Here is a 27,669-nt window from a genome sequence, read left to right as displayed (position 1 = left end):
AGCTGGTGGATGGCTGCCAGCGCAGGCGAGGCACACAAGGCTATTGTGGAGGCCATGAAGCCTGTTGCCTCAGGCTTGCCACACAGAACAAGGCCTCTTTGTTCTGCGTATGGTTGCAGGCAGCTCCCAGTGTCTTTGCTGTGCTCGTTTTTTTTTTTGTGCCTTGATTGAAGAGCGGGATTTATTAACAGAGGAGGAGTGTTATTGCAGTTAATTTGGATCTTAACCCTGATTGTGCAGTGTTTATTCTTCACAGAGCTAAAGCAGCTGATGTAGAAGCACTGGAACAAATAAGCTTGAAGAAATGGGGTGTTTGACAATAATAACCAATTGCATTGTTTTGATCTTCTCCAGTGACTGAAATTGTACAGTTGATTAGTGGCTGCAAGTCAAAGCTCTTTGCACTAGTTTATCATTATATGAATGTTTTTTGTAACTTGGACCCACACATCGGCTCTAGGTAGCTGAAAAATATCCAGACAGTTCTGTACTTTTCAGATTGTTACTTTATTTGATTTTAATAATGAGTGTAGCGGTCTATGTGCTGCCCTTTATGATGGTGTATAATCTCATAATGATCTTCTCTACCTCTAGTGTTCTGCCAGCACAACCCACTCTCTTCTGGTGTCTCTCTCTCTCTCTCTCTCTCACTCTCTCACTCTCTCACTCTCTCACTCTCTCACTCTCTCACTCTATCTCTCACACTCTCTCTCACTCTCTCTCTCTCTCACACTCTCTCTCACTCTCTCACTCTCTCACTCTCTCTCTCACTCTCTCTCTCACTCTATCTCTCACACTCTCTCTCACTCTCTCTCTCTCTCACACTCTCTCTCACTCTCTCACTCTCTCACTCTCTCTCTCACTCTCTCTCTCACTCTATCTCTCACACTCTCTCTCACTCTCTCTCTCTCTCACACTCTCTCTCACTCTCTCACTCTCTCACTCACTCTCTCACTCTCTCTCTCTCTCTCTCTCACTCTCTCTCTCTCTCTCTCTCTCTCTCTCTCTCTCTCTCTCTCTCTCACACTCTCGGCCAGCTCTCTTGTTGCTCACTATCATGGTCACCTCACTTTTCCTGCTCTCTCATTGCCAGTTCATGCTTCCTATTCTCTATCATGGTTAGCTTTCACTTCTTGATCTGTTATGACCAGCTCACTGTCACACCCAGCTCTTTTTTTTTTTTTTTTTCTTGCTCTCTATGCCTGCATTCCTACACAGCCAGCTTTCTTTTCCTGCTGTCACTGCTATCTCTCTCTCGCGGCCGGCTCACTGTTGTTCACTCAGTTCATGCTGCTCTCTCTATTCCTCCTCTCTGTCATAACTAGCTCTGTTCCTTCTCTCTTCTGCTGTCTGTTATGACCATCTCTCTTCTTAATTTGCTGCAAACCAGCACTCTCTCATGCTCCGCTCGCTCTTTTTTTTTTTTTTTTTTGTATTGCAGTGATCACTTTTCCTTCTTGTTATCTTCCTGACTAGGTCTCTTCCTTCTCTGTCATGACCAGCTATCATGGTCACCTCACTTTGCTGGCTTGCGGTCATGGCCTGCTCTCTCTTGGGTTGCTTCCTGCCCTGGCCAACTGTGTCGCTCACTTCTTCCTCTGTCAAAGCCAGCTCTCTCTCTCTCTCTCTCTCTCTCTCTCTCTCTCTCTCTCTCTCTCTCTCTCTCTCTCTCAGTCCCTCTAGCATTACCAGCTCTCTCTTCCTCCTCTGTCATGGCACGCTCTTTCACCTTCTGCTCTTCATTATGACCAGCTTTCTTCCTCCTCTTTATCATGACCAGCGCTCTCTTTCTGCTCTCTATCAGGGCCCTCTCTCTCTCTCTCTCTCTCTCTCTCGTCTATTTTTCTATCATGGCCAGTTCTTTCTCTTACTGCTCTCTGTCTTGGCTAGCTCCTTTTTCTTGCACACTGGCCAACCCCATCTCCATCATGCCCTGCTCTCTGTCATGACTGGTTCTCTCTTCTTGCTCTTACTGCTTTGTCATAGCCAGCTCACTCTTTTTGCATGCTGTCATGGCCAACCCTCTCTCCATCATCCTCTTCATCATTGCCTGCTCTCTGTTATGGTTGGCGCTCTCTCCCTGCTCTCTGTTATGGTTGTCTCTTTCTCTCCCAGCCCCCTCTCTCTCTCTCTCTCTCTCTCTCTCTCTCTCTCTCTCTCTCTCTCTCTCTCTCTCTCTGTTATGGTCGTGTCTCTCTCTCCTTGCTCTGTTATGGTCGTCTGTCTCTCTCCTTGCTCTGTTATGGTCGTCTGTCTCTCTCCCCCAGCTCTGTTATGGTCGTCTCTCTCTCTCCCCCAGCTCTGTTATGGTCGTCTCTCTCTCTCCCCCAGCTCTGTTATGGTCGTCTCTCTCTCTCCCCCAGCTCTGTTATGGCGCTCTCTCTCTCTCTCTCTCCCCCAGCTCTGTTATGGTTGTCTCTCTCTCTCTCTCTCCCCCAGCTCTGTTATGGTTGTCTCTCTCTCTCTCTCTCTCCCCCAGCTCTGTTTATGGTCGTCTCTCTCTCTCCCCCAGCTCTGTTATGGTTCTCTCTCTCTCTCTCTCTCTCTCTCTCTCTCTCTCTCTCTCTCTCTCTCTCTCTCTCTCTCTCTCTCTCTCTCTCTCTCTCTCTCTCTCTCTCTCTCTCTCTCTCTCTCTCTCTCTCTCTCTCTCTCTCTCCTAGCTCTGTTATGGTTGGCTCTCTCTCTCTCCCTGCCCTCTGTTTATGGTTGGGCCCCCCTCTTCCTGCCCTCTGTTATGGTCGGCTCTCTCTCTCCTCCTGCTCTCTTTCTGCTGAAAACCTTTCTATACTCCCAATTACAGTCCACCTTTCACCAAGCTAACTACACTAGACTAATGAAAGCAATGTTCTCATTGCTTGCCATGGGTTACAGCATATTCCAGCTCGGGAACTGAGATTTAGGCCCCATGGACTTGCCATGCTCCAGTTATGTCCCTAGATTGCTCAGCAGCAGCCCTGTGCCAGGGATGTGAGCAGTGTACAGGTCTGCTCCTTCTTCCAGCTTGCTCAGTGACTCTGCTCCATGTGCTCTCTCTCCCGTCGATTGTTTGTGAACGGAAGGAACAGCTTCTGGAAGGAAGCCCGGCAATGCAGGGGAGGAGGAGAGGGGGGGATTCTTTGTCATAATTTTTTAACTAAATAAAACAGCTGCAATCACTTGTACAGTATAGAGAAAGAAAAGCAGCTTGACTAGTAATGAGGGAGCGTGCAGCGGAGCAGTGGCATCTTCTCCTGGCTGTAAACAGGTTGTGTATATCTGGGGTTTATTTCCTACCAGTAATTCACTTGTATGCTGCGGTCTCTATAGAGGCTTCAAGATATTCCAAATTCTTCTTGTCTGCATTCTATTGTTATGAGGTGCGCTGTATATGTCCATTTCCTTCATCTCCCAGTCTGCTTCTTCTATGCGAGTTTCCCATTGCCTATCCTGGATTCTTCTGTCCCATGCGTCTCTTCCTTTCCCGCTGTCCCTTCCTTCCCGAGTGTCTCTTATGTGTACAGTACAGTGACCTGCCCAACTATCCTGTATATTCCACAGATTCTTTGTTATACCCAGATCAGAGACATGCTTCTGTCCTCCGTATATTCCTGTCTGGTGGTCTGTCCTTTTTGCATTCCACTGACTATATTATCATATACTGTACAATGACCTGCTTATCTACCCTGTGCCCTCTGCTGTCTGCCCCTCTGCCTTGTGCCCCTGTGCTGCCTGCCTCCGTGTCCTGTGCTGCCAGCCTTGTACCTTCTGCTGCCAGCTGTCCTCCTGGTGAGTGCCCTCCCTGCCCGGCGTCCTCCTGGTGAGTGCCTCCCTGCCCGGCGTCCTCCTGGTGAGTGCCTCCCTGCCCGGCGTCCTCCTGGTGCCTGCCCGGCGTCCTCCTGGTGCCTGCCCGGCGTCCTCCTGGTGCCTGCCCGGCGTCCTCCTGGTGCCTGCCCGGCGCCCTCCTGGTGCCTGCCCGGCGCCCTTCTGGTGCCTGCTCCCTGCCCGGCGCCCTTCTGGTGCCTGCCTCTGTCCTGTGCTGTCTGCCTCTCTGCATTGTGTGCTCTATTGCCTGCTTTTCTGCCATGTTCACTCCACTGCCTACCTTTATGTATAATACAGTGACTCCACTGCTTGTCCCATGCTGCCTGGCTCTGTGCCCTGTGCTGCCTGCCTTGTATCTTCTGCTTGCCTCCCTACCTTGTGCCCACCTCCCTGCCTGTGCCCTATGGTGCCTGCCTCCCTGCGCAGTGCTCGCCCCCCTGCACGGTGCCCTCTGGTGCCTGCCTCCCTGCGCAGTGCCCGCCTCCCTGCGCGGTGCCCCCTGCTGCCCGCCTCTCTCTCTCTCTCTGTCCTGTGCTATCTGCCTCTCTGCTTTGTGTGCTGAATTGCCTGCTTCTCTGCCCTGAGAACGCCACTACCTGCCTTTGGGTATAGTACAATGACTCCACTGCTTCCCTCCAAGTGCATATAGTACAATCACCTGCCATGTCACCCTGACATTCCACTGCCTACCTCCCTGTCTATATAGTACAGGCCCCTGCCTAGTCCTGCCGTAAATATTTCAGCATCTGTCTTCCTGTGTGTATAATACAGTCACCTGCCCTGTCCTACCCTGTATATTCCACTGCCTGCCCTGCTGAGTATATAGGACAGTTGCTTGTCTCGTCCTGACCTGTATATTATTTATCTTGCCTCTGTATGTACACTACAGTCTCCTGCCTTGTCCTTCCCTGTATATTGCAGTATTTGCCTCCCTGTGTATACAGTACATTGTGTCTCTACTGTCTCATGTCCTGCCTATACAGCTGTCTTTTTGTCCGGATTCTCTGGTCGTCTTCCTATCTGTAGATCTTTCTCCTCCTCCATCCAGCCCCCCTCCTCTGGGAGTTTCTGGCTGCTGGGATCATACTAGAGGCGGCGTGCACTTGGCACCGGACAGGCACTGGGTTTGGTGTGCGGCAGATGTCACCCGCATGTCTTATGGCTCCTATCACCTACATAAGGGGGTGTCTCTCCTTTCCCACAGGTATTCCTCAAGGAGGGGCTGGAGCAGCGGCTGGAGAAGAGTCGGGAGCAAGAACTGAAGAGGGCAGCCTTGGTCATCCGAGCGCACATCCAAGGGTACATCGCCAGGTAGGGATCACCTCCTCCCACCGTCGCATCTAAATAGAACTTTACAAAACAAGTCCCGTGTGCTGGGAATTACACTGAGTGGACTCGGGGTCAGCATTCGACATGACATGTATGTAAAGGCAATGCAACCAGTGCCTGCAAATATTTTACCTTAAACTGAACTCTGAGCAGATAGTAAAAACTCCATTGAAGGTAGTCATGTATTTATAAAAATGTATACTAGTGTAAATACCTGCATTTGACTTACTATCTGTCACTTGTAATCTGCTGTACAGCAGCACTCAGCCTGGGAAAGAGAGGGAAAATCCATATGACTTGCATGCACTTGTGCTGATCAGATGCATGCTGCTAGGAGGAGAGAGCAGAGAGATGACCTCATCAGTCTCTTGCTGCTTTTTTCGCTGTGACCGGGTTTTGTTGCTTAACTTCCATTAAGAAAAGTCAGGTCACTGGACTGGTTGTGCTGTGTTTGAAGGGCTGTGCAAGTCTCAGGACTGGATGGACAGAAATGCAATCCTTTGGCAGTAAAAACAGCTCATAGATTAATTTCGGATGTGTATTTAGCTGATTGCCTGAGGCTTAACTTTAATCTTTTTCTAGTTGCTACTAAACCCTAAATCATGAAGCAATTAGTATGGAAATATCACATCGTTACTGATCATGCAACTGTCCTCTAAAGTCTGTGGGAAGCTTAAAGTAGAACTCTAGTGTGTGTGTGTGTATGTATGTGTGTATGTGTGTAAATATATATATATATAATTAGATTTTTTTTTTTATTTTTTTATTTTTTTAACATGAAAAAACTGAGGAGGAACGGCACTTTATAGGTGCAAGATCGAATGAAAAATCATAATCAATATATGAAAAATATATCTTTTTATAATTTTATTGGAAAAACAGAATATATATAGATATATCTATATCTCCAAAACGGAAAAGGGGGTACAGATTGTGGCTAAACACCTAATATTTCACAGCTCAACCAGCTCATCTTTTACTTTTTACCAGGTGCTTTGACCAGTAACTCACTTCCTGTCCTAGGGTGGCTCCACAATGGATGGAGGAGCAACAGAGACACCCTTGGAACAGCAGCATTGTCAGGCTTGGGGGAAGGAGTGTGTTAGCCCTTGTACATATGGTTGGAAATTCCGACAGAAAAAGTCAGACCGACAAAGTTTGAGAGCCGGATACAAGATTTTCTGACAACATGATTTGTAGAGAATTCCGATCGGACAAAGTGCCACGCATACTCGGATCAAATTACGACACCAAAGCTATTGGCTACTAGCCTGAACATAGTCCCGTCCTAATGAACGAACGTCATCACGATCGGATTTTCCGACAACTTTGTCCGACCGTGTTTATGCAACACCAGTTTCGAACAAAATCCATCGGAAAAAATCCAAGGGATTTTGTTGTCGGAATGTCCGACCGTGTGTACAAGGGCTTATGCCATGTACATACAATCGGAATTCTCGTCTGAAAAAGCTCTGATGGTTTTCCCTGTCGGAATTCTGACGGAATTCCGCTCAAACTGTCTTTCATACACACGGTCACACCAAATTCCGATCGTTTAGAACGCGGTGACGTACAACACGTACGGCGGGACTAGAAAAAGGAAGTTCAATACCCAGTAGCCAATAGTTTCTGTCTCGTAGTCAAATCTGAGCATGCGTGAGTTTTTGCATGTCAGAATTGCATACACATGATCGGAATTTCCGATAGAAAGTTTTTCCATCGGAAAAATTGAGAACATGCTATCAAATTTTTGCTGGCGGCAATTTGGCCAGCTGAATTCCGATGGAGCATACACACGGTCATGTTTTCCGATGAAAAGCTCTCATTGGTCTTTTGCTGGCCGAAATTCCGATCGTGTGTACGCGGCATTAGCAGATTTAGATGGGCTTGGCTAACAAATTAAAGTCCAACTCTGGTTAACACTTTATAAGCAGTTACAGCAACTGTTAGTTTTGGGATAAAGGTTTTATATAAAATGCTGATCACAGCAAGCACCCCTGTCAGCGGTAAATGGTTTGGCTCATCCCTCAAACTGACACTTTTGCTGGACACTTTGGTCTGTTAAAGCGGTTCTGCACCTAAAATAAAAATATTAAAAGCCAGCAGCTACTAATATTGCAGCTGCTGACTTTTAATAAAATCACACTTGCCTGTCCCAGGGTCCAGCGATGTCGGCGGCATTACAGCTTCACTGCCCGGTTCCCTACTGCGCATGCGCGAGTCACGCTCCACGTCTCTTATGGTCCCCCGCTGTGTCTCTGGGAACTGTGTGTTTCCCAGAACACAACGGGGGGGGGGGGGGGGCGTCTGCGGGGGTCTGCGTCGGTCTGCCCGGAAGTGGGTGCAGATACCTGGATTATCCAGGTAACTGCACCCCCCTCCCCCCTGAAAGGTGCCGATTGTGGCACCCGAGGGAGGGAGGGATCAGATTAGCGGAACTTCCCCTTTAGGGTGAAGAACCGCTTTAAAGGAAGTAAAAGAAAAAAAAAAACAGACTTACTGGGCCAGATCAACATGTGAAAACAAAGGGGGAAAAAATTATAAAAGAAGAAAACGAATGCGGCCACCACATCTAAGAATCAGTAAGCCGTAATATATTACATTTTCGTTTTTGGGTTTAAGTTCCATTTTTATAATGGTCAAACAGGAATTGACTGCAGTCTTCTAGGAAAGAAGAAACGGGGAAAAAAAACTCCAAAACTATATGTATTAAAAAATGTAGTTCCGCAATAAAGCGGTATTAAATCCAAATAACAATATGTAATGTACACTGTATTAACGTTTACCAATCCTTAGATGTGGGGGCTGTAGGTTTTTTTTTTTTTTGGGGTTCTTTAAGTCTTGAGCACGTCTGTGGTCCACCACGGAACAGCTTCCAGAGAGACTGCAGCAAGCAGCTTGGAAAAATGAACCAATGACGTTATGGTTGTCACACAACTTTTGCATATCATCCAATCAGATCTTACCGTGTGTAGCCGCATTAAAAACCTCATGGGAAGCACAGGCAACGACTAGAAAAATTAGAAGCTATTGGGGAAATATGGGGCATTGTAACTCGGTGACCTGGGTAATTGTGCCCAGGTTCTTGAATGTAGGTCTGACCCCGATCCTCGAGTTTGTTATACAGAATGTGGGGATGCACAGTGTTTTGGTTGACTGATAGATGACCACAAAATCGTATAGGGCAGTGGGCATAGACAGTGAAGTTAGTGGCCCTCCAGCTGTCGCAAAACTACAAGTCCCATCATGCCTCTGTGTCATGCTTGTGGCTGTCAGTCTTGCTATGCCTCATGGGACTTGTAGTTCTGCAACAGCTGGAGGTCCGCTAATTGCATATCCCTGGTATAGGGTGTCTGCTGTTATGGAGTTAAAAAAAAAAAAAAGTGGGACATTCTTTAGGAAGCGGTGGAAGGACGTTGTCCGGGTTGTACAGTGATTGGAAATAGGCTGATAAATGAGATTTTCTATTTTTAGCCCCCGATGTTATTTGGGCTCACAGGACAGGATGTAGGACTAGGTAGTAATGTTTTTGTTTTAAAGGGAAGCCGTGTTGCATTTCCAGCAAGCGTCCATTGGAATCATCATTGTAACCTTTAACTGACAATATTCTTGATGGGACTTTCATATTTGTTTGCCTGTCCCACATTTGTAGATTTTTTTTTTTCCAATAGTTTCTATCAGTCCTGGTAAATGTCAGCTGAGATAAAATCAAAGTAAAAAAAATAGTTTTTACATAATAATATATTTTTTTGACTAAGGACAGTGAAAGCGAATGACTGGACAGTGAAAGTAGTTTACATGCAAGTACCTGAATCTGATTTTGGCTCAGTCTTTCCCTCCCTGTACAGCAGGGCTCAGCAGGGGAGCGAGAGAAGCAGCGCACTGTTGTGTGGAATTGCTAGAAGTATGCTGATTGGAGGAGAGAGCAGAGTAATCGAACTCCCAGTCCACTGCTTTATTCATTCATTGTACGGCCATAGGATGGGTGTAGGGAAACTGCACATAAAGGGCAGGCCCCCCGGCAAGACATTTGTCCACTACTTCTCCTTTCACTGTCACGTTATAGGTAGAGTTGCCACCTCATCCCTTTAAACCCAAACACATATGAATTACACAGGTTCTGAGGCTAGTTTAATGCAGCTAAGGCACTAAGTGAGTTTAATTACCACCTTAATCATTCACAGAACCAGTGTAATTAATATGTGTTCGGTTTTAAAGGGATGAGGTGATAACCCTGGTTATAGGGTAGCGGGGAGACCTGAAAGTGAAACTGCACTTACAAATCAAATACCCTGCCAGACATTAGTCTGCTGATTCTATTTTCACTGTCCAGTCATTCGATGGGGTAAGGAAGGAGGGGGATCTGTAAATAATACATTGAAACTGCACAGGTCCGCTGAAAGAAATGAGCCCACTGCTTCTACTTGCATTGTACAGTCAAAGAATGGGGTTAGGGAGAGGACCTATAAGTAAAAGTGAAACTCCACATAAAGAGCAGGTCCCCTGCAAGACCTTAGTCAACTGCTTTTCCTTGCACTGTCCAGTTATAGGGTGGGAGGAGGTAGGAGGCCTATAAGTAAAAGTGCACATACAGGTCAGGTCCCCAGCAAGACATTAGTCCACTGCTTCTCCTTTCACTGTCCGGTCATGGGATTGGGGTGGGGGCGGGTGGAACCTGTAAATAAAAGTGAAACTGCACATAAAGAGTAGGTCCCCTGCAAGATATTAGTCCACTGCTTCTCCTTTCACTGTCCAGTCATGGGGTGGGGGGGGGGGGGTAGGGCAGAGACCCATAAGTAAAAAGTAACATTGCATATAGAGATCAGGTCTCGTGCCTGATTAGTCCATTGCTTCTCTGTTCACTCTTCAGTCATAGAATTGGGATAGGAAGGAGACCTGCAAGGAAAAGTGAAACTGCACATGAAAAGCAGGTTTCCTGCCAGACCGGTCTGAGCTGTATGGTAGAGCTGTGTAATTGTCCTAAATAGATGGACAGAAATACAAATTGTTTGGCAAGTGTGTGTGTGTGTGTGTGTGTGTATATCATTTTTTTTTTTTTTCCCCCAACTGTGTATTGTTTGATTTTAGCATTAGGGAATCTAGTGTTGTCACCTCCTCACTTGCAGCGTACTGCCTGGACAATGAAGGAGCAGTAATAGACTGATCAGTCATTGGCTGAACTCGCTCTGCTCTCTCCACCTATCAGCATGCTCCTTATCAGCACATGTGCCTTGCAGCAGAGCATGATTGGCTCCTAAGCATTGTTATGTATGGATTTCAACTTCAAATCATATTTATTTAATGTGAAGTACATTTTATTTTTTGTTCTAATTTCCAGGAAGCATTATAAAACAGTCCGTCTCAGTATTATCACCATTCAGAAGAACTACCGGGCTCACTACTGGAGGGCCGCCTTTGTGCGCCTCCGACGCTCGGCTCTGCAGTTCCAGAAGCACTGGCGCGGGAGGACGGCCAGACACCTCTATCGGCAAATGCTGGAAGAGGAGAGGAAGAGACGAGAGGAGGAAGAGAGAAAGAGGAAGGAAGAGGAAGAGAGGCGGAGGAGGGAGCTGGAGGAGCAGAGAAAACTGGAGGAGGAGAGGAAGAGACGGGAAGAGGAAGAGAGGAAGAGACGAGAAGAGGAAGAGAGGAGGTAAAGGGGAGGAGTTCACCAGACATAAATCACAGGATTATTAAACGTGTGTAAAATGTACATACACACCCCTCTGGCTCTGGGCACCCCTCTATATAGGTTGGCAGTGGCCTGGGATTTTAGGAACATCTAATCCAAAGCCTGGGATTCTGCAGATGAGGAATTCCCAACTCCATCCATCCTTGTGTAGTCGAATTATGCACATTCTTGATCATTTCGATCGTCCCCTGCTCGATCCCCAATGTAGAGAGATTAAGTCTGGCTACAAGTGATTCTGTAAAAAATTATATACAAAAAAAATCAAATTTGGGGTAAAATTAAGCCAAAGCAAAATGGAGTTGAACTCTAGCCAGTCCTTTAGGTACAGGCTCCTCTCCTGTACTAAAATGGGTTACTCTGTTTCACTGCACACTGTGAGCTTCTCACAATGTGCATTACAAGCTGCAGCAAGTGACATAGCTCCTGCTTAAATTCCTGGCTGAAGGATGTTCAGCATCAAACTGGTGACCATCCAGCCGTTGCGGAACTACAAGTCCCATCATGCCTCTGCCTGTGGGGAGTCATGCTTGTAGCTGTCAGCCTTGCAATGCCTCATGGGACTTGTAGTTCCGCACCAGATTTACTTTTCCAGACCCACCCCTTTCATTTACTGGACATTACTGTAATTACGGAGGGCATTACATGTGTGGGCATTACCTGCATGCAAATGCAGCCTGCCCCGGAACGCAGACTCCTCCGGACAGACTGACTGATATTCAGTCCACTACTTGTGTTAGGGCTAAAGACTCTTGAGAAGAGCACTGAGGCAGGATGCTATGTACAGCACCGGCAGGCCTCTCCCACCAGCCATTGTCTGCCTGCATTACATAGAGAAACGCAGAGATATAGTGATTACATCACTGGATATAAAATAAGGTATTTAATAAAAACTGAGGTTTTAGTAAAAACAGACACACTATTTGATTTTCTGCAAATTTTTGTCTTGAGATTTACCAAGACCATGTAGTGCAAGGGCCTGCCTGATTGCATACAAATTTAAACTCTTAAAGCCGAGTTCCACCAATTTTTTTTTTAAGTCAGCAGCTGCAAATCCTTATAGTGATTCCGAAAAGCACAAGTTTCATTTTTGGGTGGAACTCCGATTTAAGGTTTGACCTGAAAGTATATGATTTAGGTAAATCTGAAGACAAAAATCTGCAGAAAATCTAATGGTGTGTATGGGGTTATAGGCTGGCCATACATGTTCAATTTTCTTGTACAATTTTCTTTTAGATTTACCAAAAAACATATAATATGAGGCCAAAACGAAATAACTTCAATCGTATCCAATAAGGCAGGCTCTTGCACTATATAGTTTAAGGTAAATCTAAGACCCCTTTCACACTGGGGAGCTTTGCAGGCGCTCCAGTGCTAAAAATAGTGCCTGTAAAGTGCCCTGAAAGAGCCGCTCCCGAGGGCTTTCCCACTGGAGCGGTGCGCTGGCAGGACGGTAAAAACAGTCCTGCAAGCAGCATCTTTGGAGCGGTGTGTATACCATTCCTCCACTGCTCCTGCCCATTGATTTAACCCTTTCTCAGCTGCCAGCAGGGGGGGGGGGGGGGTAAAACCGCTCCACTAGCGGTCGAATACCGCCGCTAAAATGAAATAAAAGTAAATCGGCACTAAAAATATCAGTTTTACCACCGGCGGCCAACCCGCCCCAGCATTAAAGGGGCCTAAAAGAAAATTGTACAAGAAAATTGAACATGTGTGGCCAGCCAAACTGAGGAAGACAAAATGTAAGCAGAATAAAACTCTGATTTAAATTTCTTTAACTTTGATTCAGTAGAAGGCACCTGGGTGTCTACAGATGGCATTCGTTTAGCTTTTTTTTTTTTTTTTTTTTTATCTTAAATGCCCCTGGAACCCCAAATCATGCATAATGCAGTGCCCTGTACTTGATGCTTAATTTGAGAATCCCATGCTTGGCCCTTTCCCCTCCCCTAATAATGCTTGGTGACAGCCTGTGTGGGATCAGTACACTTTGGGTCAAGTTGGGATTTGTGTAACCAAATGCCCCAGGATTTGTGGGGTGCTCCCAAATAAAATTCGACATGCAAGCTCCCGTCTGGATCAAAATAGTTTGCTGTGCTTGCGACTACTACAGGTACACTTTCAATGGCTTTTCTGACTTTAGCATGCTTGCGTTATTTCCTGGATAATCTCATAGTCACTGCACAATGAAGGACCTTTTTCTGTAGCATTACCTTGCCCTAGAGGTGGAGGACATGCTGTGCAGGATCTCGCTACTAAGACCCCTTTCACACTGATGCGGTTTTCAGGTGTTTTAGTGCTAGAAATAGCATCTGTAAAGCTCCTGAAAACCGCCTACCATTAATTTCAGTGTGACTTTTCACACTGGGGCGGGGCACTTGTGGGACGTTAGAAAAAGTCATGCAAGTTGCATCTTTGGGATGGTTTGTGAACATTGTATTTAGCGCTCTCAAAATGCCCTGCTCATTGAAAGCACCTGAAAAGCGTTTCGGAAGCGCCACAACACGGGCGATTTTTAACCCCTCCTTTTGGGTTAAAAGCGCCCTGCCAGCGGATGAAAAGCGCCGCTTAAACAGTGCTTTAGCGCTAATGCAGCCCCAGTGTGAAAGGGGGTCTTAGATGAAAAATTTGATTTCACAGCTGTTAAGCAGAATAAGTGTTGAGTTCTGGTATAAGGAATAGGTTTGTATACCTGTTTTTATAAGTTGAGTATAAGTAGTGTTCTTATGGGTTGTTGTTTTTTTTTTTTCCCCTCTAGGGAGCAGGAGAGACTGGAGGCTGAGCTCCGCGCTGCACAGGTTAGTCCTCCCGAAGTACAATGATACTTCTGCAACCTTTAATAGAAGTCAGATACATCAGGGGGTTGATTTATTAAAACTGGAGATCGCAAAAGCTGGTGCAGCTCTGCCTGGAATTAGATTTATTTTTTCCTTGTCAAAGCTTAATTGAACAAGCTGAAGTAAAGCTGACCATACATTAAATTTAATTAACTTTAAAGCGTTTAGGTTTGACCTATTATATGGTTTTGGTAAATCTAAAGGAAAGTTGGACAAGAAAATTGTATAATGTATGGCCAGCCTTAGAAGCTGACTGGCTGCCATGCACAGCTGCACCAGATTTCCCCTCTCCAGTTATAATAAATCGGCCTCCAATTGTTAAATGCTAAAAGCTGCAGTTCATAGCAGCTTTTGGCAACAACCTTTTTAGCAGTATAAAATAGTCAGTCATACTAAGTTCTAGTAAAAATTCACTGGGGATGACTTTCAAAGGAAAAAATGGAGCCTGTGTATGTCCAGTCCTTGCAGTTTCTTGTGCCTGGGTGGCTCCACTGCAGTATCCAGTCCCGCTGCCTGCGGCCTGTCAAGGTCTGACAGGCTGAAATACTCTATATGGCTGTATAAGGAGTGGTACTCTCGTTTAGGGTTGCATGCAGTGGTGGCTGGTGCTATATACTTTGAGGGGGCGCGACCAACAAGACACCCCTACAATAACCCCCACACTTACAACATTCCCCCCCCCCCATTCAGTCGGTTGGTCCTGCACTTACCTAGGTCATATCTTTAGCTCCATCCTGTGTCTCTTCCTCGGCAGAGTCACCCTCCTTGCATCTCGGGCTTCATGGTGGCTTCCCTTCGGCGTGGCAGCCAACAAGATCGCTTCTCCTCCCGGCCAATCAGGTCTCAGGAGCCGCTTCCTGATTGCCCAGGAGGAGAATCGGGAAGACAATAGTGAATATGAATTAATTTGCGATTGTCATACAACTGGGTGGACTTGAGCCCACCCTTTTTTGAAGCCAAGTAAAGTCTCTGGCTCTAATCATGTGCTTCTAAAAAAAAAAAAAAAAAGCCTGTCATAAACTTAAACAGGCTGCGGGTAGGGGGCTGGATGCCGGACCTGTGCCACCCAGGGAGAACAAAAATGCCAAGATTGGGCACAGTTGGGTTATTTACCTTGTGTGCATGTGGCCTTGGAAACCAGTTGTTTCCTATTTCCTATATGAGAATGAAAGCTAATGTTTGATGTCCTGGATGCCATGATTGGCAGCTCTTTGTTCATGGACATGTAGGTGACCATGTAGTTCCAGACTGTTCTGTATAGGCTGACCTAAAATCATAGATTGTACCTGTTTTACGTTTGGTTGGAAATGAAACCAGTAAGAAAAGACATTACTAAAAACCTAAGAGGTCCTGGTGCAATATTAAGTTTTGCCCTCCTATCTTAAACCAAATGTCTTGTTTTGCCTTTGAGGTCTTAAGGTAAAAATCTCATCCTTTATATGTTCTCTTTTAACATCTGGATTATAGCTCTTTTTTTATAGATTTGAAAAGTTCAAACTTTTTTGTGGTGCTAATCAAATGTTAAAATCGATTTACAAATGGAGATGGCTTTACCTTTTAGGAAGAGCAGGAGAGGACTCGGAACCTGGAGAACATTTTGCTGCAGGAAGAGGAGAGAAGACAAATGGATGAGATACTAAGACTGGAGAAAGAGATTGAGAAACTCCACCAAGAACAGAAACTGGATGGCGTCTCCATCTCGTGCATTGATACTCGGAATGAGGTAACACGAAAGCGAGAAGAGGAGATACACAAGTTGGAGAAGGAAGCCTCCAGAGTGGCACAGGAGTTCTTAGAGCTCTTGGACTTTGGTCATTTGGATGAGTGTGCCAACAGCCTGGAGAATGGAATTGATGGAACTCTACACGTGGAAGGCAGCTTAGTTGCACCTCTGGCTGAGGAAGAAGTGGATGAAGGATTCCATGCAGATGACGAATTTTTGCCACCTCCGCCACCTATGCTGTTGGAAGACGACATCCCGGGAACTAATGATAGCTTCTCTGAGGACGGTACCTACATGAAAATCCCTGAAGACCACATTGGCAACTCCACAGATTCCCAAGTTTCTCCACTGGAGCCAATGTCTTCTCAAGATGCTTATACTGCTATCTCGGATAGGTCAGAGAGCATTTATCAGTGTTTGTCTGATAACCAGAGCAACAGTGAAGAAGCTCAAGAACCTATTTACAGCTACCCACCTGACGTGGAATCCGATTATGACCATGAAGAGTTTGATGAAGGCCCAACAGGTTCAATTGATGCTAGGAACTCAAGTGATGGCCACCTAACCGATGAGGAGATACCTCGAATTTCCAAGCCCAGCAGCTATGGATCTCAGTGTGGAAGTCTGGATTCAGTGAGTATCAAAATAAGGTACCCCCCTAACACACATCTTATTAGATTAATGTACAACTAAAGGCAAAACTTTTTTTCAGTTTTGGATAAAGTGGAGAGGGGTTAGAAACCCTGTCAGTTTTTAATGCTGTCTGTGCCCCCGTTAGGAAGATTCACTTTCAATGATAATGTTAAACTGGACAAATAGAAAAGGGTGAAAGTTAAAGGAAATCCCAAATTTGGGTTGTCCCCAGAAAAGTAATAGAGGGGAAATCTTCCAATGGGGACACTAGTTCTGATGAGCTGGGGGTCCCCAAGGAATTCCATTAAATTGCAGAGATTTCCTCTCACTTCCTGTTTGGCTGAGGCGGGAAGTGAAGGTAAATCTCCGTAATGGGATGCAGATGGTGAAAAAATATGTGACAGCGCTTATAACTCTCCATTGCTCTATCCAAAAAGGAAAAAAATGTTCTACTTTAACCACTTCAGCCCCAGAAAGATTTACCCCCTTTCCTGACCAGAGCTTTTTTTGTGATACGGCACTGCAGCGCTTTAACTGACAATATTGCGCGGTCGTGTGACATTGTACCCAAACAAAATTAACGCCTTTTTATCCCACAAATAGAGCTTTCTTTTGGTAGAATTTGATCACCTCTGCGTTTTTTAATTTTTTGCGCTATAAACAAAAAAGCGACAATTTTGAAAAAAGGTAATACTTTTTGCTATAATAAATATCCCCAAAAAATATATATAAAAAGAAATAATTTCTTCCTCAGTTTACGTTGATATATTTTTGGTAAATAAAAATCACAATAAGCGTATATTGATTGGTTTGCACACAAATTATAGCACCTACGAAATGGGTTATAGATTTATGACATTTTTATTCTTTTTTTTTTTTTTTTTTTTTTTTTTTTATTAGTAATGGCGGTGATCTGCGATTTTATTATTTTTATTTATTTATTCGTGACTGCGACATTGAGGTGCATACTTTTGACACTATTTGGGACCATTGACATTTATAAAGCGATCAGCACTATAAAAATGCGCTGATTACTGTGTAACTGTCACTGGGGGGGATCAAGTGGTTAAATGTGTTCCCTCAGTGTGTTCTAAGGGGGCATGGGCTACCTAGGACATGGCAGAGATCACTGCTCCTGATCACTGGGAGAAGTAGATCCCTGTCATGTTGCCAGGCAGAACGGGGAAATGCCTTATTTACATCTCCTCGTTCTGTGTCTCCGTGTCGCGATCTCGGGCCACGTAGGGTATGCCCATTTGCGCAGCCGTGCCATTCTGCCAACGTATATTGTCGTGCGCGGGACGGAAAGCGGTTAAAATGAGGCACAATGGGGTTGACTTTTACTAAAGGCAAATAGACAATGCAGGTTGCAAAGTGCAGTTGTAGTCTGTAAATACAGTTCCCCTAGAGCAGGGGTGCTCAACCTGTGGCTCTCCAGCTGTTGCGGAACTACAAGTCCCATCATGCCTCTGCATCTGGCTGTCATGCTTGTGCACAGGTTGAGCACCCCTGCCCTAGAGTGTAGTAAATGGGGTAACGTTTCACTTTGCAAAATACCCAGTCATGTGCAAGGGAAAAAAAAAAAAAAAAAAACAGCATTTATGCTTGCATATGATTGGATAATGAAGTCAGCAGAGCTTCTGCTCATTTGCTAAGCTCTGGAGGGTGCAATTGCACTTTGCACAGTGCACAGTCTGTTTACCTTTAGTAAATCAACCCCAATGTTTTAAGACAAGTTCTGAGACTCTGTGTTTTGTGAGTATAAGGGCTCATACACTCAGGACGTTTTAAAAATGTTAGCGATTGACACGTCTAGCCGCGTTTTTTGGCGTTTTTCGTTTTTACAGCTCATTTATACTGCACCTGGAACCACAGGCTGTCATTTTTTTTTTTTTTTTCTACTGCCCCTACACGCTTATGCCTCCAAACACCTGACCGTTTGTGTGCATGTACACACAGGCTAACATGGAGGGGCTTTTAGCAACGGGAACGCATGGCATGCACTAGTGTGAACCGAGCCTTAAAGTGGAGCTTCAGCCAAAAGAGAGAAGTTCCGTTTATCTGCCCCCACACCCCTCTAAGTTTTGGCACTCTATTTTTTTTTGTTTGGGGGAGGGAGCGAATACCTAGTTTTAATAGGTACAAAAAACTCTGCTAGCAGACTCATTTCTACATATTATTATTATTATTATTATTATTTTTTATTTTTTTTATTTTTTTTATTATTATTCAGGATTTATATAGCGCCAACAGTTTATGCAGTGCTTTACAGTATAAAAGGGAGACAATACAGTTATAATACAATAAAATACAAGAGGATTAAGAGGGCCCTGCTCAGAAAAGCTCACAATCTAATAGGGTGAGGCAGGTGGTACAAAGGGTTGTAACTGTGGGGAATGAGCTGATGGAAGTGGTAAAAGATTAGCTGGAGGCATGATAGGCTTTCCTCATGAGATGAGTTTTCAGGGATCGCCTGAAGGTAGCAAGACTAGGGTATAGCCGGACAGGTTGAGGTAGCGAGTTCCAGAAGATTGGAGAGGCTCTGTAGAAATCCTGGAGACGAGCATGGGAGGAAGAGGTAAGGGAGCTTAAGTAGGAGGTCTTGAGAGGAGCGGAGAGGATGGTTTGGGTGATATTTAGAGACAAGATTGGTGATGTAGTTCGGGGCAGAGTTGTGAATGGCTTTGTATGTTGTGGTTAGTATTTTGAATTGAATTGGCTGGGTGATTGGGAGCCAGTGTAGGGATTGGAGGAGAGGGTTGGCAGACGCTGAACGGTGGGTAAGATGGATAAGCCTGGCAGCAGCATTCATGATAGGCTGAAGAGGGCATAGCCTATGGAGAGGTATGCCAATGAGAATGGCGTTGCAATAATCAAGAGATGACAAGGGAGTGAATGAGGAGCTTGGTGGTTTAATTTGTTAAAAAGGGGTGAATTTTAGAGATGTTACGGAGGTGAAGTCTACAAACTTTTGACAATGATTTGGATTTGAGGCTGAAAGGACAAGTCAGAGTCTAGGGTTATACCGATTACCCTGGCTTAAGGGGAGGGACTGATGGTTGCATTGTTGATTTTGATGGAAATGTCATGGAGGGGGGCATGGGCGGGGGGGGGGGGGGGGAATTGGTAGCACAGTTTTACAGAGATTTTGTTTAAGGAAGTGGTGCGACATCCATACTGATATATCAGTAAGTTAGTAATGAGAGAGGAGACTGAAGGAGTGAGGTGAGGAGTAGACGGATAGATTTGGGTGTCATCGGCGTATAAGTGATATTGGAAGCCGTGGGTGGTTATCAAGTGACCAAGGGAGGAGGTGTGGATAGAGAAGGGAAGGGGTCCAAGAACAGAGCCTTGGGGAACCCCCACAGAAGGGGCAGTGGAGAGGAGGAGACAGAGTTGTAGGTTACACTGAAGGAGCGCTGTGATCGGTAGGCAGTGAACCAGGATAGAACAGAATCTTGGAGGCCAAGGGAATGGAGACGGAGCGGGAGGTCAAGCAGTAGGAGTATGGAGTAGTGGTCGTGGGTTTTAGCAGTTAATAAATCGGTGGTGAGTTTTACTAAAGCAGTTTCAGTGGAGCGAAAGCCAGACTGTAAGGGGTCAAGAAGCCTATTTTCAGAGGTAGGAGCTAAGACGGTTGTAGACTAAGCGTTCTAGAAGTTTAGAGGCGAATGGGAGAAATGAGATGGGTCTTGCGTTGTTCAGGTTGGTGGGGGCTTTTTAAGTATGGGAGTGATCTGCACATGTTTTAGAGGGGAGGGGAAGAGAGGGAGAGATTTAAGATGTGAGTTAGTCCGCATAGGATAGCAGTAGAGGGTGACCATAGTAGTTGTGTGGGAACAGGATCCAGGGGACAATTGGTTATAACGGTGAACATCTGAGAAAACTTTTGTAACCTCTTCAGTAGTAGCCAGTTTAAAAGAGGAGAGTGTTGAATGTGGTGTAAGGCAAGGTACGGGAAGTGGGGAGGATGTACGCACAGTGGAGGTGTCCTCACGTATTGCATCAATCTTGTCTTTGAAGTGATTGGCAATCGCTTGGGCAGTGAGTGAGTTGGTGGCTAGAGGGAGTGGGGGGACGAAGCAGAGAGTTAAAGGTTAAGAAGAGCCGACGGAGACTGGATAACAAAGTATTATTAAGAGAGACAAAGTAGGCTTGTTTGGCAGCATGGAGGCAGGGTTTGTATTTTAGAAGGGAAGATTTATATAGGGTGAAGTCCTGCAGGCATTTGGTTTTACGCCACAGTCCAAGAGCATGACAATGTCTCTTGACATTTCTAGTGTTGTCCGTTTGCCAGGGTTGTAAAGGTCAGGCTCTGATTCTGTGTGTAGTTACAGGAGCAAGTGCATCCAGTGATAAGAGTTAACTGTTGTAGACAGAGGTGGTCAGGACAGGACAGGGGAGAGATTGTCATGTAGGTGGTCCGAAGCAGAACAGAGAAGAGAAGGCTTGCTGCCTGGAGGGATGAGTAGTTAGAGGCAAGGATACAGTGAAAACTAATAAGGTTGTGATCAGAGAGAGGAAAGCGGGTGTTGGTGAGGTTGCCAGGTTTGCAGAGATGGGAGAATACAAGGTCGAGGGTATTACCATTTGGAGTAAGTGGACGTATGTGTCCATTGAGTTAGTTCAAAAGTTGAGGTGAAGTTGAGCTGTAGTTGGGCTGTTAACATTGACAGGAATGTTGAAGTCACCAAGAATGATAGTGGGTATTTCAGAGGAGGGAATGTAGGGTAGCCAGGCAGCGAAATCATCAAAAAAAGCGCGATACTGGTCCAGGAGGGCGATAAATTGCTGCAATCCTCAGAGAAATGGGAGAAAACACACGAATACAGTGCATCTCGAAAGTAGAGGGAGGGATAGGATGGATGGCAGAAGAAGCCAAGTCAAAATTTTGAAGCCAGGTTTCAGTTATGGCGAGTATGTTAAAGCCATGAGAGATGAAAAGGTCATGCACAGATGTTGACTTGTTACAGGTGGAGTGGGAGTTCCAAAGAGCGCATGAGATTGGCGGGCTGATTTGGGGAAGCGGGGAGATAGAAATTAAACCGAGCTGATTGTGGTGGTTACCAGAGGAGGAGGGGTATTGGATATCTGGTTTGAAGTTTGAAAATGGCGGACCAGGATTAGGAGAAATGTCACCCGAGACTAGGTGAAGGAGGGTGAGAAATTCAAGATGGGAGTGGGGTGTGCATGAGTGCATGTGTCTAACGGCCCTGGTGTTTATATCAGCATGTGGGTGCAGCAAACGCAGGAGATGAGGGATGGAATAGTAGGGAAGAGGGTAGGAGTGAAGATGAAAAGTGCATGCTGCATGGTAGAGAGGAAGGGTAGTGTAAGGATAATTTGAGGATAGAAGACACTGATGTGAGACGGAAGAGGAGTATGTTAGTGGATAGAGAGTGGGAATCTGACTTCAGATAAAATAAATGCCAAATGCTGGTTTGCCTGTTTTCAGTGCAGCGCAGAGTTCTTGTTGTATCTTCAGCCAACTTTAGTTCTCCTGCTTTCGTTAAACTGCGGCGGTGAAACTGTGCATCACTCATGACAGAGCCACTCGGGAAAGAGCCATGGTGTCTGCGCCTCGCCATAGGGCGCTTTAAATTTATAGGGAGACTGAGCAGGAATGCATTTCTCAATTGTTGATTATAGGGTCAGATTTGAGACACCTGAATATGGGAGAGGAGATGGCTAATACCATACCAGACACAGGCTAGGATTGTAAAATTGAATTAACTCTCTGGATCACTCAAGCTAAATGGGGTTGAGAATCGATCACCAGTAATGTTGCTATTGCAGTGTTTGTTATTGAGCTAGCATTAAATATAGAAGTTTAAAGAGGAAGTAAACTCTCCCACTCTGATGCTTCTTTTCATTTAGTCCATTATAATTCATTATCAGACTATAGCCACTGTAATCCAGCCCAAATTGCATATTACTTACTGTTTAAAGAAACTTTAAAAAACTTGTTTCCAGGGGTTAGGCAGCGTCATCTTAAGTATTGTTTTCTGAGTCCACAGTGGAGTGTATTTCCGCCCTTACGTTGAGCACTTCCTGCACTGTTAACCAAGCCTCCTTCTCAATCCAACGTTTCTATGGCAACCCTGCTTCCCTGTTCATAGCTTACTTGTTTATTTCATAGAATTTACTTGTGCCGATGTCTAATATTTCCCTTTGTCAGACTTATCAGCTTCAGCTGATAAGACTGCAGTAATGGCTGCAGTTTAGACTGTATGCGAGGTCACATGGTGTGTAGGAGGAAGCTCTGAGTGATTAGCAGAGTTCAGTGTTGTGCCGTATGAAGTCCTGATAACGCATAGATAAGACGTAGAGAGTGTGCCTTAAATCAGGGGAGATCTGGGCATGCTCAGTGACTTCATTCTACAGAACAACAAGGATTACAACAATACTAAGCAAGTAAGGAGATATCTACAAGCAGTGTTCATTAGGGTATTTTATGCTGATTTACATGGGACGAAGTTGTGGGGGAGGGTTTTGCAACCACTTTAAAGATATGGCAGCAGAAAACATTTGCCAAAAATGAAACTGCAATGTCATATAGTCCAGCAGAGTACATATGGGTAGAAGACATTTACCAAAAATAGGAAGTCAAACAAGCTTTGGAAACAGATTGTCATTGACATTTTTTTCTATTCAGTGGGGTTGATGTACTAAAACTGGAGAGTACAAAATCTGGTGCAGCTCTGCATAGAAACCAATTCGCTTCCAGTGTTTTTTTTTTTTTTTTTTGAACAAGCTGCCGTTAAAAGCTGATTGGCTACCATTGACAAACGCACCATATTTTGCACTCGTTAGTTTTAGTTAGGGCTGTTGCTGATTAAAATTTTTGTGTTTGATTAATCGTTTTCTTTTTTCAAATCGATTAATCGACTCATTTCGATTAATTATAACGCACATACAGATCCAACTAGTTTTAGCTGATCTCCTTGCATTGCAACTCTGCATTAGTCAGTGGTAAATGTGGTATACACTATATACAATCACCTGACACTAGTTAGTTTCCACAATCCATGACTTAACTTCACAGTTCACACAAATGCATTTAATTTCAAACTGTAGCACTGACGTAAGTAATTTTTTTTCCCACAGTAGCGTGACAATCCCTCCACCTCCGGTCTAACTAATCACTCTCACCATATGGTACGGACCCCTGTGCAAACAGGTGGTCATGCAAGCGGGTATCAAAAGGGTTAACACGGACCATAAACTTCTCTCACATCTCCTTAGATCTCAGCAAGGACGCCAGATCATGGGTAGAAAGAAAAGATCTAAGTGCTCACCGCTTAGGTATAAGATTTAATTTTTGTGTTCAAACACAAATTACTCACATAAAGATAAAAACACAGCATGTAAAGCCAATAATCTTGTTAGTTCCGTGAAGACCTGGAAGCAGGCGGAGAGGTGAGTACCGATCAAAAGAATTTTGATCAATCAAAAAAATGAACGATTAATCGAGGCATTAATCGTTAATTTCCACAGCCCTAGTTTTAGTAAATCAATCCCAATGTGTATTTGTAAAATAAGGCTATTGTATAAATAGTTCAAAGAAGATATAAAACATCCATATATAAATGTATAAAGAAGTACTGTTGACAAAAAAGAATTATGCTTTCTCTTAAGACGGTGTGAATAAAATGTGTGGTCTTCTAACGCAGGACAGGCAGCTGTTAATTATGTCAGATCCAACTTGGACATGAATATTGTATGTTGGTGTGTTGCTGTGCTAAGATGGATTTTTTGAGGCTTTACCTTCAGTTGATTGTTCAGGTTTCACATACTGTTGCATTTTTTCTGCAGTTTCTGGACAGTGATGAGGAAGTGGACAGCCACATAGACACTGATGAGGAACTGATGACATCCCGGGTCACTCTTTTCAATGGAGGAGGACCACCATATTTTCACAGTTACCTGTACATGAAAGGTAGGACTTTCCCTTAAAGTTATATGTGGTGTAACAGAAATTAAAGCATTTGTTAACCCCCCCCCCCAAAAAAAAATCCTGTTCCCCTAAAGCATGAATAACAGCACAGTGCTTGTGCTGTGTAATTTGGCCCCCTGTAACACCTGAAAAACCTGGCTGATCCTGCCAGTCTCTACCCTCCCCCCTGTACGCTGATCACAATATATCAGGTGCCTTCATTATCTGCAGCTCTCCTCTATCTCCCTCAGTCCTCCTCCCCCCTCTCCTCCCTGCCTGTCGGCTCTCATTAGCGCCGCTCTGCTCCTCTTCCCTACTGCTTCAAAACAAACTGATCATTATATCATCCCCTCTGTCAGATAAAAAGCTGTGTCCTAGTACCTGTGCTTTATAAAAAAAAAAAAAAAACAGATTTCTACCTATTTTAACAATGTCTTCCAGCGATCACATGACTCCAGGCTCTCTGCTCCTCTCCTCCCTGCCTGACGTCAGCAGGGGAATCTTGGCCCTGCCCACTGGAGAGATCAGATGGGGAGAGCTGAGAGCCTGGAGTCATGTGATCACTGGGAAAAAGCTGTGAAAACAGGTAGAAATCTGCTTTTAAAAATAAAGCACAGGCACTTGGACAGCTTTTTATGTAACAAAGGGGTGATATAATGATCAGTTAGTGGCTCAGCAAACACTTTAAGTCTCCTACAATTTTTTTTTTTTTATTGATGTAACAAACATTGATGGTTTTGCTGTATTTTGGTTGGAGTAAGTCTATGTACTGTAGAATGGAAAGTACCAATGGTTGGTCTTCAACAGCGAAGGTGCTATTCTGACCAGGACTTCTGGAAGTATATTTTCTATTTCAATGTATTTATTATTTTTGGTATAAGCATTTCATACAGATCAAACAGTCTGCATTTCCGGTACAGAGAAAGTAAACCAAATACATGGATCAACTGCAAACTGGTATCCAATAGGCACTATAAATTGATCAGTGAAGATGTGACATTGTTTCTGGAGCATATCTTGGGTCAACGAGAAGAATAACGAATCAGTAGACAAAGTGTTGATATCAAAAGTAACCTCGTCTATATGGGACAAGAGTACCAAGATGGTCAGCCAAGATGGAGTAGAAAAGAGGAGGGAAAAAAGGGAGTGGGGGGGAGGGGATGAAGAAAGAGAAAGTAGACGTAAAAAATAAAAGGGGGGGGGGGGGTGGGGTGAGGAGAAGGAACAGGAAAGAGAGGGTAAGGTTCGTATAGGAGGAGAGAGGGAAGGAGAGGGAGGTTGGCAGTGAGATAAGAGGGGAAGAGGGGCATACATCTCGGAAGAAGTTGAGGGTGACGGTAGGCAACCCAAGGGTTCCAGATCTTGTTGAATTTCTTATGGTTGTTGGTAATGGTGTTTGCCAAATGTGCACTAATATAAAAACCATCCAACCTGGTTTCAACTTCAGAGAAGTAAACTGCTTCCTCTAAGCTTTAGGGATGGTCAATTTAGAGGTCAAGAGTACATAATGTGCCAATTTGAATGGATTTTAGGTGATATTTTGAGATTTGAAGTGTAGGAGGGCGAACCATGGGTTTTTAGGTAAATGAACGCCAAATAATTTGCAAAGGAGATTGAACACTTTAGAGCAAAAACGACCTAGCATCGGACAGGTCCTCCACGTATGGAGGACATCTCTCCCTGCTTTGCAGCCCCTAATACATGAACCAGAATGTCCAGGGATTATGTGAGCGAGTTTGGTCAGTACCATATGCCACCTAGTCAGAACCTTATAGGCAGACTCTAGAGTCGTGACATTGTTAGTGCCCCGAAAGTATATTTTCACATAGAGTCCCCTAGGAGGCCAAGGATACCTGTATTAACTAGAATATACATTCCCAAAATATGGACTCGGTTCAAGGCAAGGCCCTGATCATCACAGATGACCCAAAAACAAGAAATGTCTGGATCTTGGACTTTAAAAAAAAGACAAGATTGGAAAACGAGCACTTCCCTACTATAGCCAGAACTCCTAAGAAGTAGAATCAAGAAATATGTCCTCTTTATTAACTAATTAATGTCCTGCTGTCATTTTTCTCATTTTAGAGAACAAAACACACTTCTGATTAGCTGATCTGTGGAGCAGAAATTTCCCCCCCTCCCAGTTATAATTTGGGAGGCCCATCGTTTTCCCACATCTTTGCTAAAAACATATAATGGGCTTTCACTCCTCCCAAAACTGGACAGTTCTGAGATCAAAAGTGAGTGGGTTGTATAAGCACTACTCATTGTTAACCCTCCCCTCCCCCCCTTCCCCAATAAACGGGCTCCATGCCCTTGTGAGATTCACCTCTAGAACATGTGATCATCTTGTGTCTCTCATAGCGTGTGAAGAATTCCCCACAGACTAATGCCTAGTACACATGATCAGAAATTTGGATGACTTTCGGAGTGATCGTACAATGATCTGAACGTTGGTACAATGCTTTCGAGAGCCTATCACGACAATTCTTCCAACATTTATGTCTGTGCGACTTGTCATGCGACTTTGATGTTCAAGTCATACCCCATGTTTTCCAATGATAACTGTTATATTTTACATATAGCACCTATATAAACCCAACTTTTAAACTACTGTTCTGTCTAAGGTTCGAGAAGGAAGGTATATCTACCGCATCGGCTGCACCACCACCATCTCAGCATCCTGGCCCCTAGCCGTGAGCCCACTAGCACAGGGACGAACTCGTGGCACCTTCTTGCCACTGCAGCCCGAAGATCGGTAGCCCATTATTTCCATCTAGGGAGGGTACCCATACCGAGATAGGTCCAACCCATCCCCACGCCATATCCTGTTTACCTTCCACTTTCCCAAACCAGAGACCCATACCCATATAACCCACAACCAAACAGGGAGGGTGGGTGGGAAAAAACCCTACCTATATCTTCTCCCTTTCTCTGCTGCTCCTGAATGAATTAAACCCCTCCCTCTGCAGCGGTCAAAATGAACTTTTTTTTTTTTTTTTTTCTTTTTTTTTTTCCTTCTTCCCTTCTCGGGATATTTAGGATCGATCCGGTCAGGTACCCAATGTGTATTTGTTTTTACTGTCTGTTTTTATGTGAATGATGAAAATATTGAAATAACATGAATGTTAAACAAAGTGATTTCTAAAAGTATGTATAAGGAATATTTTTTACTGTCTTTTTGTAAATGTGGAAAACGAAATAAACAATATTTAAACTAAACAATATTTAAACCAAAATGAACTCCGACCTTTCCTCCCCCTGACCAATGACCAGCACTCCCCCCTCACGTTTTCCTACCTCACTTCCCATTGTAACAACCTGGTACTCACCCCACAGCTGTCCCCAGTCATGCTAGCCCTTCGCCCAAGGTTCCCTTTAGCTATGGGCCTGTTATCATAATACTGCAGAATTGCAAGCTCTGGTTGCTTCGCTTAAGACTCCTTACAAACTACTTGCACAACAGTCAGGTGCTCAAGTCATACGCAGTTTTGGGGAATTTACCGTCACCTTTAAAATGGTCAGTCCGCAGGAAACAATTTTTGGCATTTGCTGGAAAGTTTTCTTGTGCTGCTCAGAGATTTTGGTGAAGAGATACTTTTTTCCCCAGGTTTGAGCGTATGCCGCTGCAATTATAACGGGTTTCCATCCTCCCTTTTGTAGGCTTAATATTAATATTCTATTCTGAAGAATTCAACGTAAGCATTGGGAATAGGGTTGTACC

The 27,669-nt window shown here is 44.6% G+C and overlaps 1 protein-coding gene across 2 annotated transcripts in view; it reads left to right on the top strand.

Moving 5' to 3' along the window:
* Window positions 1-27,669, top strand: part of LOC143923858 (unconventional myosin-X-like) — a 253,802-nt gene that overhangs the window by 177,113 nt on the left and 49,020 nt on the right. For both annotated transcript variants that reach the window (XM_077447780.1, XM_077447779.1), the window contains 5 exons: window positions 5,006-5,112; window positions 10,469-10,783; window positions 13,575-13,614; window positions 15,215-16,009; window positions 23,825-23,948. In XM_077447780.1, the coding sequence (XP_077303906.1) occupies window positions 5,006-5,112; window positions 10,469-10,783; window positions 13,575-13,614; window positions 15,215-16,009; window positions 23,825-23,948 (1,381 nt within the window). The remainder of the gene's footprint in view (window positions 1-5,005; window positions 5,113-10,468; window positions 10,784-13,574; window positions 13,615-15,214; window positions 16,010-23,824; window positions 23,949-27,669) is intronic.

This window comes from Lithobates pipiens, unplaced genomic scaffold (genome assembly GCF_037356315.1).
Source record: "Lithobates pipiens isolate NorthernLeopardFrog02 unplaced genomic scaffold, aLitPip1_a1.2 Scaffold_22, whole genome shotgun sequence".
Classification (NCBI taxonomy): Eukaryota; Metazoa; Chordata; class Amphibia; order Anura; family Ranidae; genus Lithobates; species Lithobates pipiens.
This window is presented reverse-complemented; position numbering and strand designations above follow the sequence as displayed.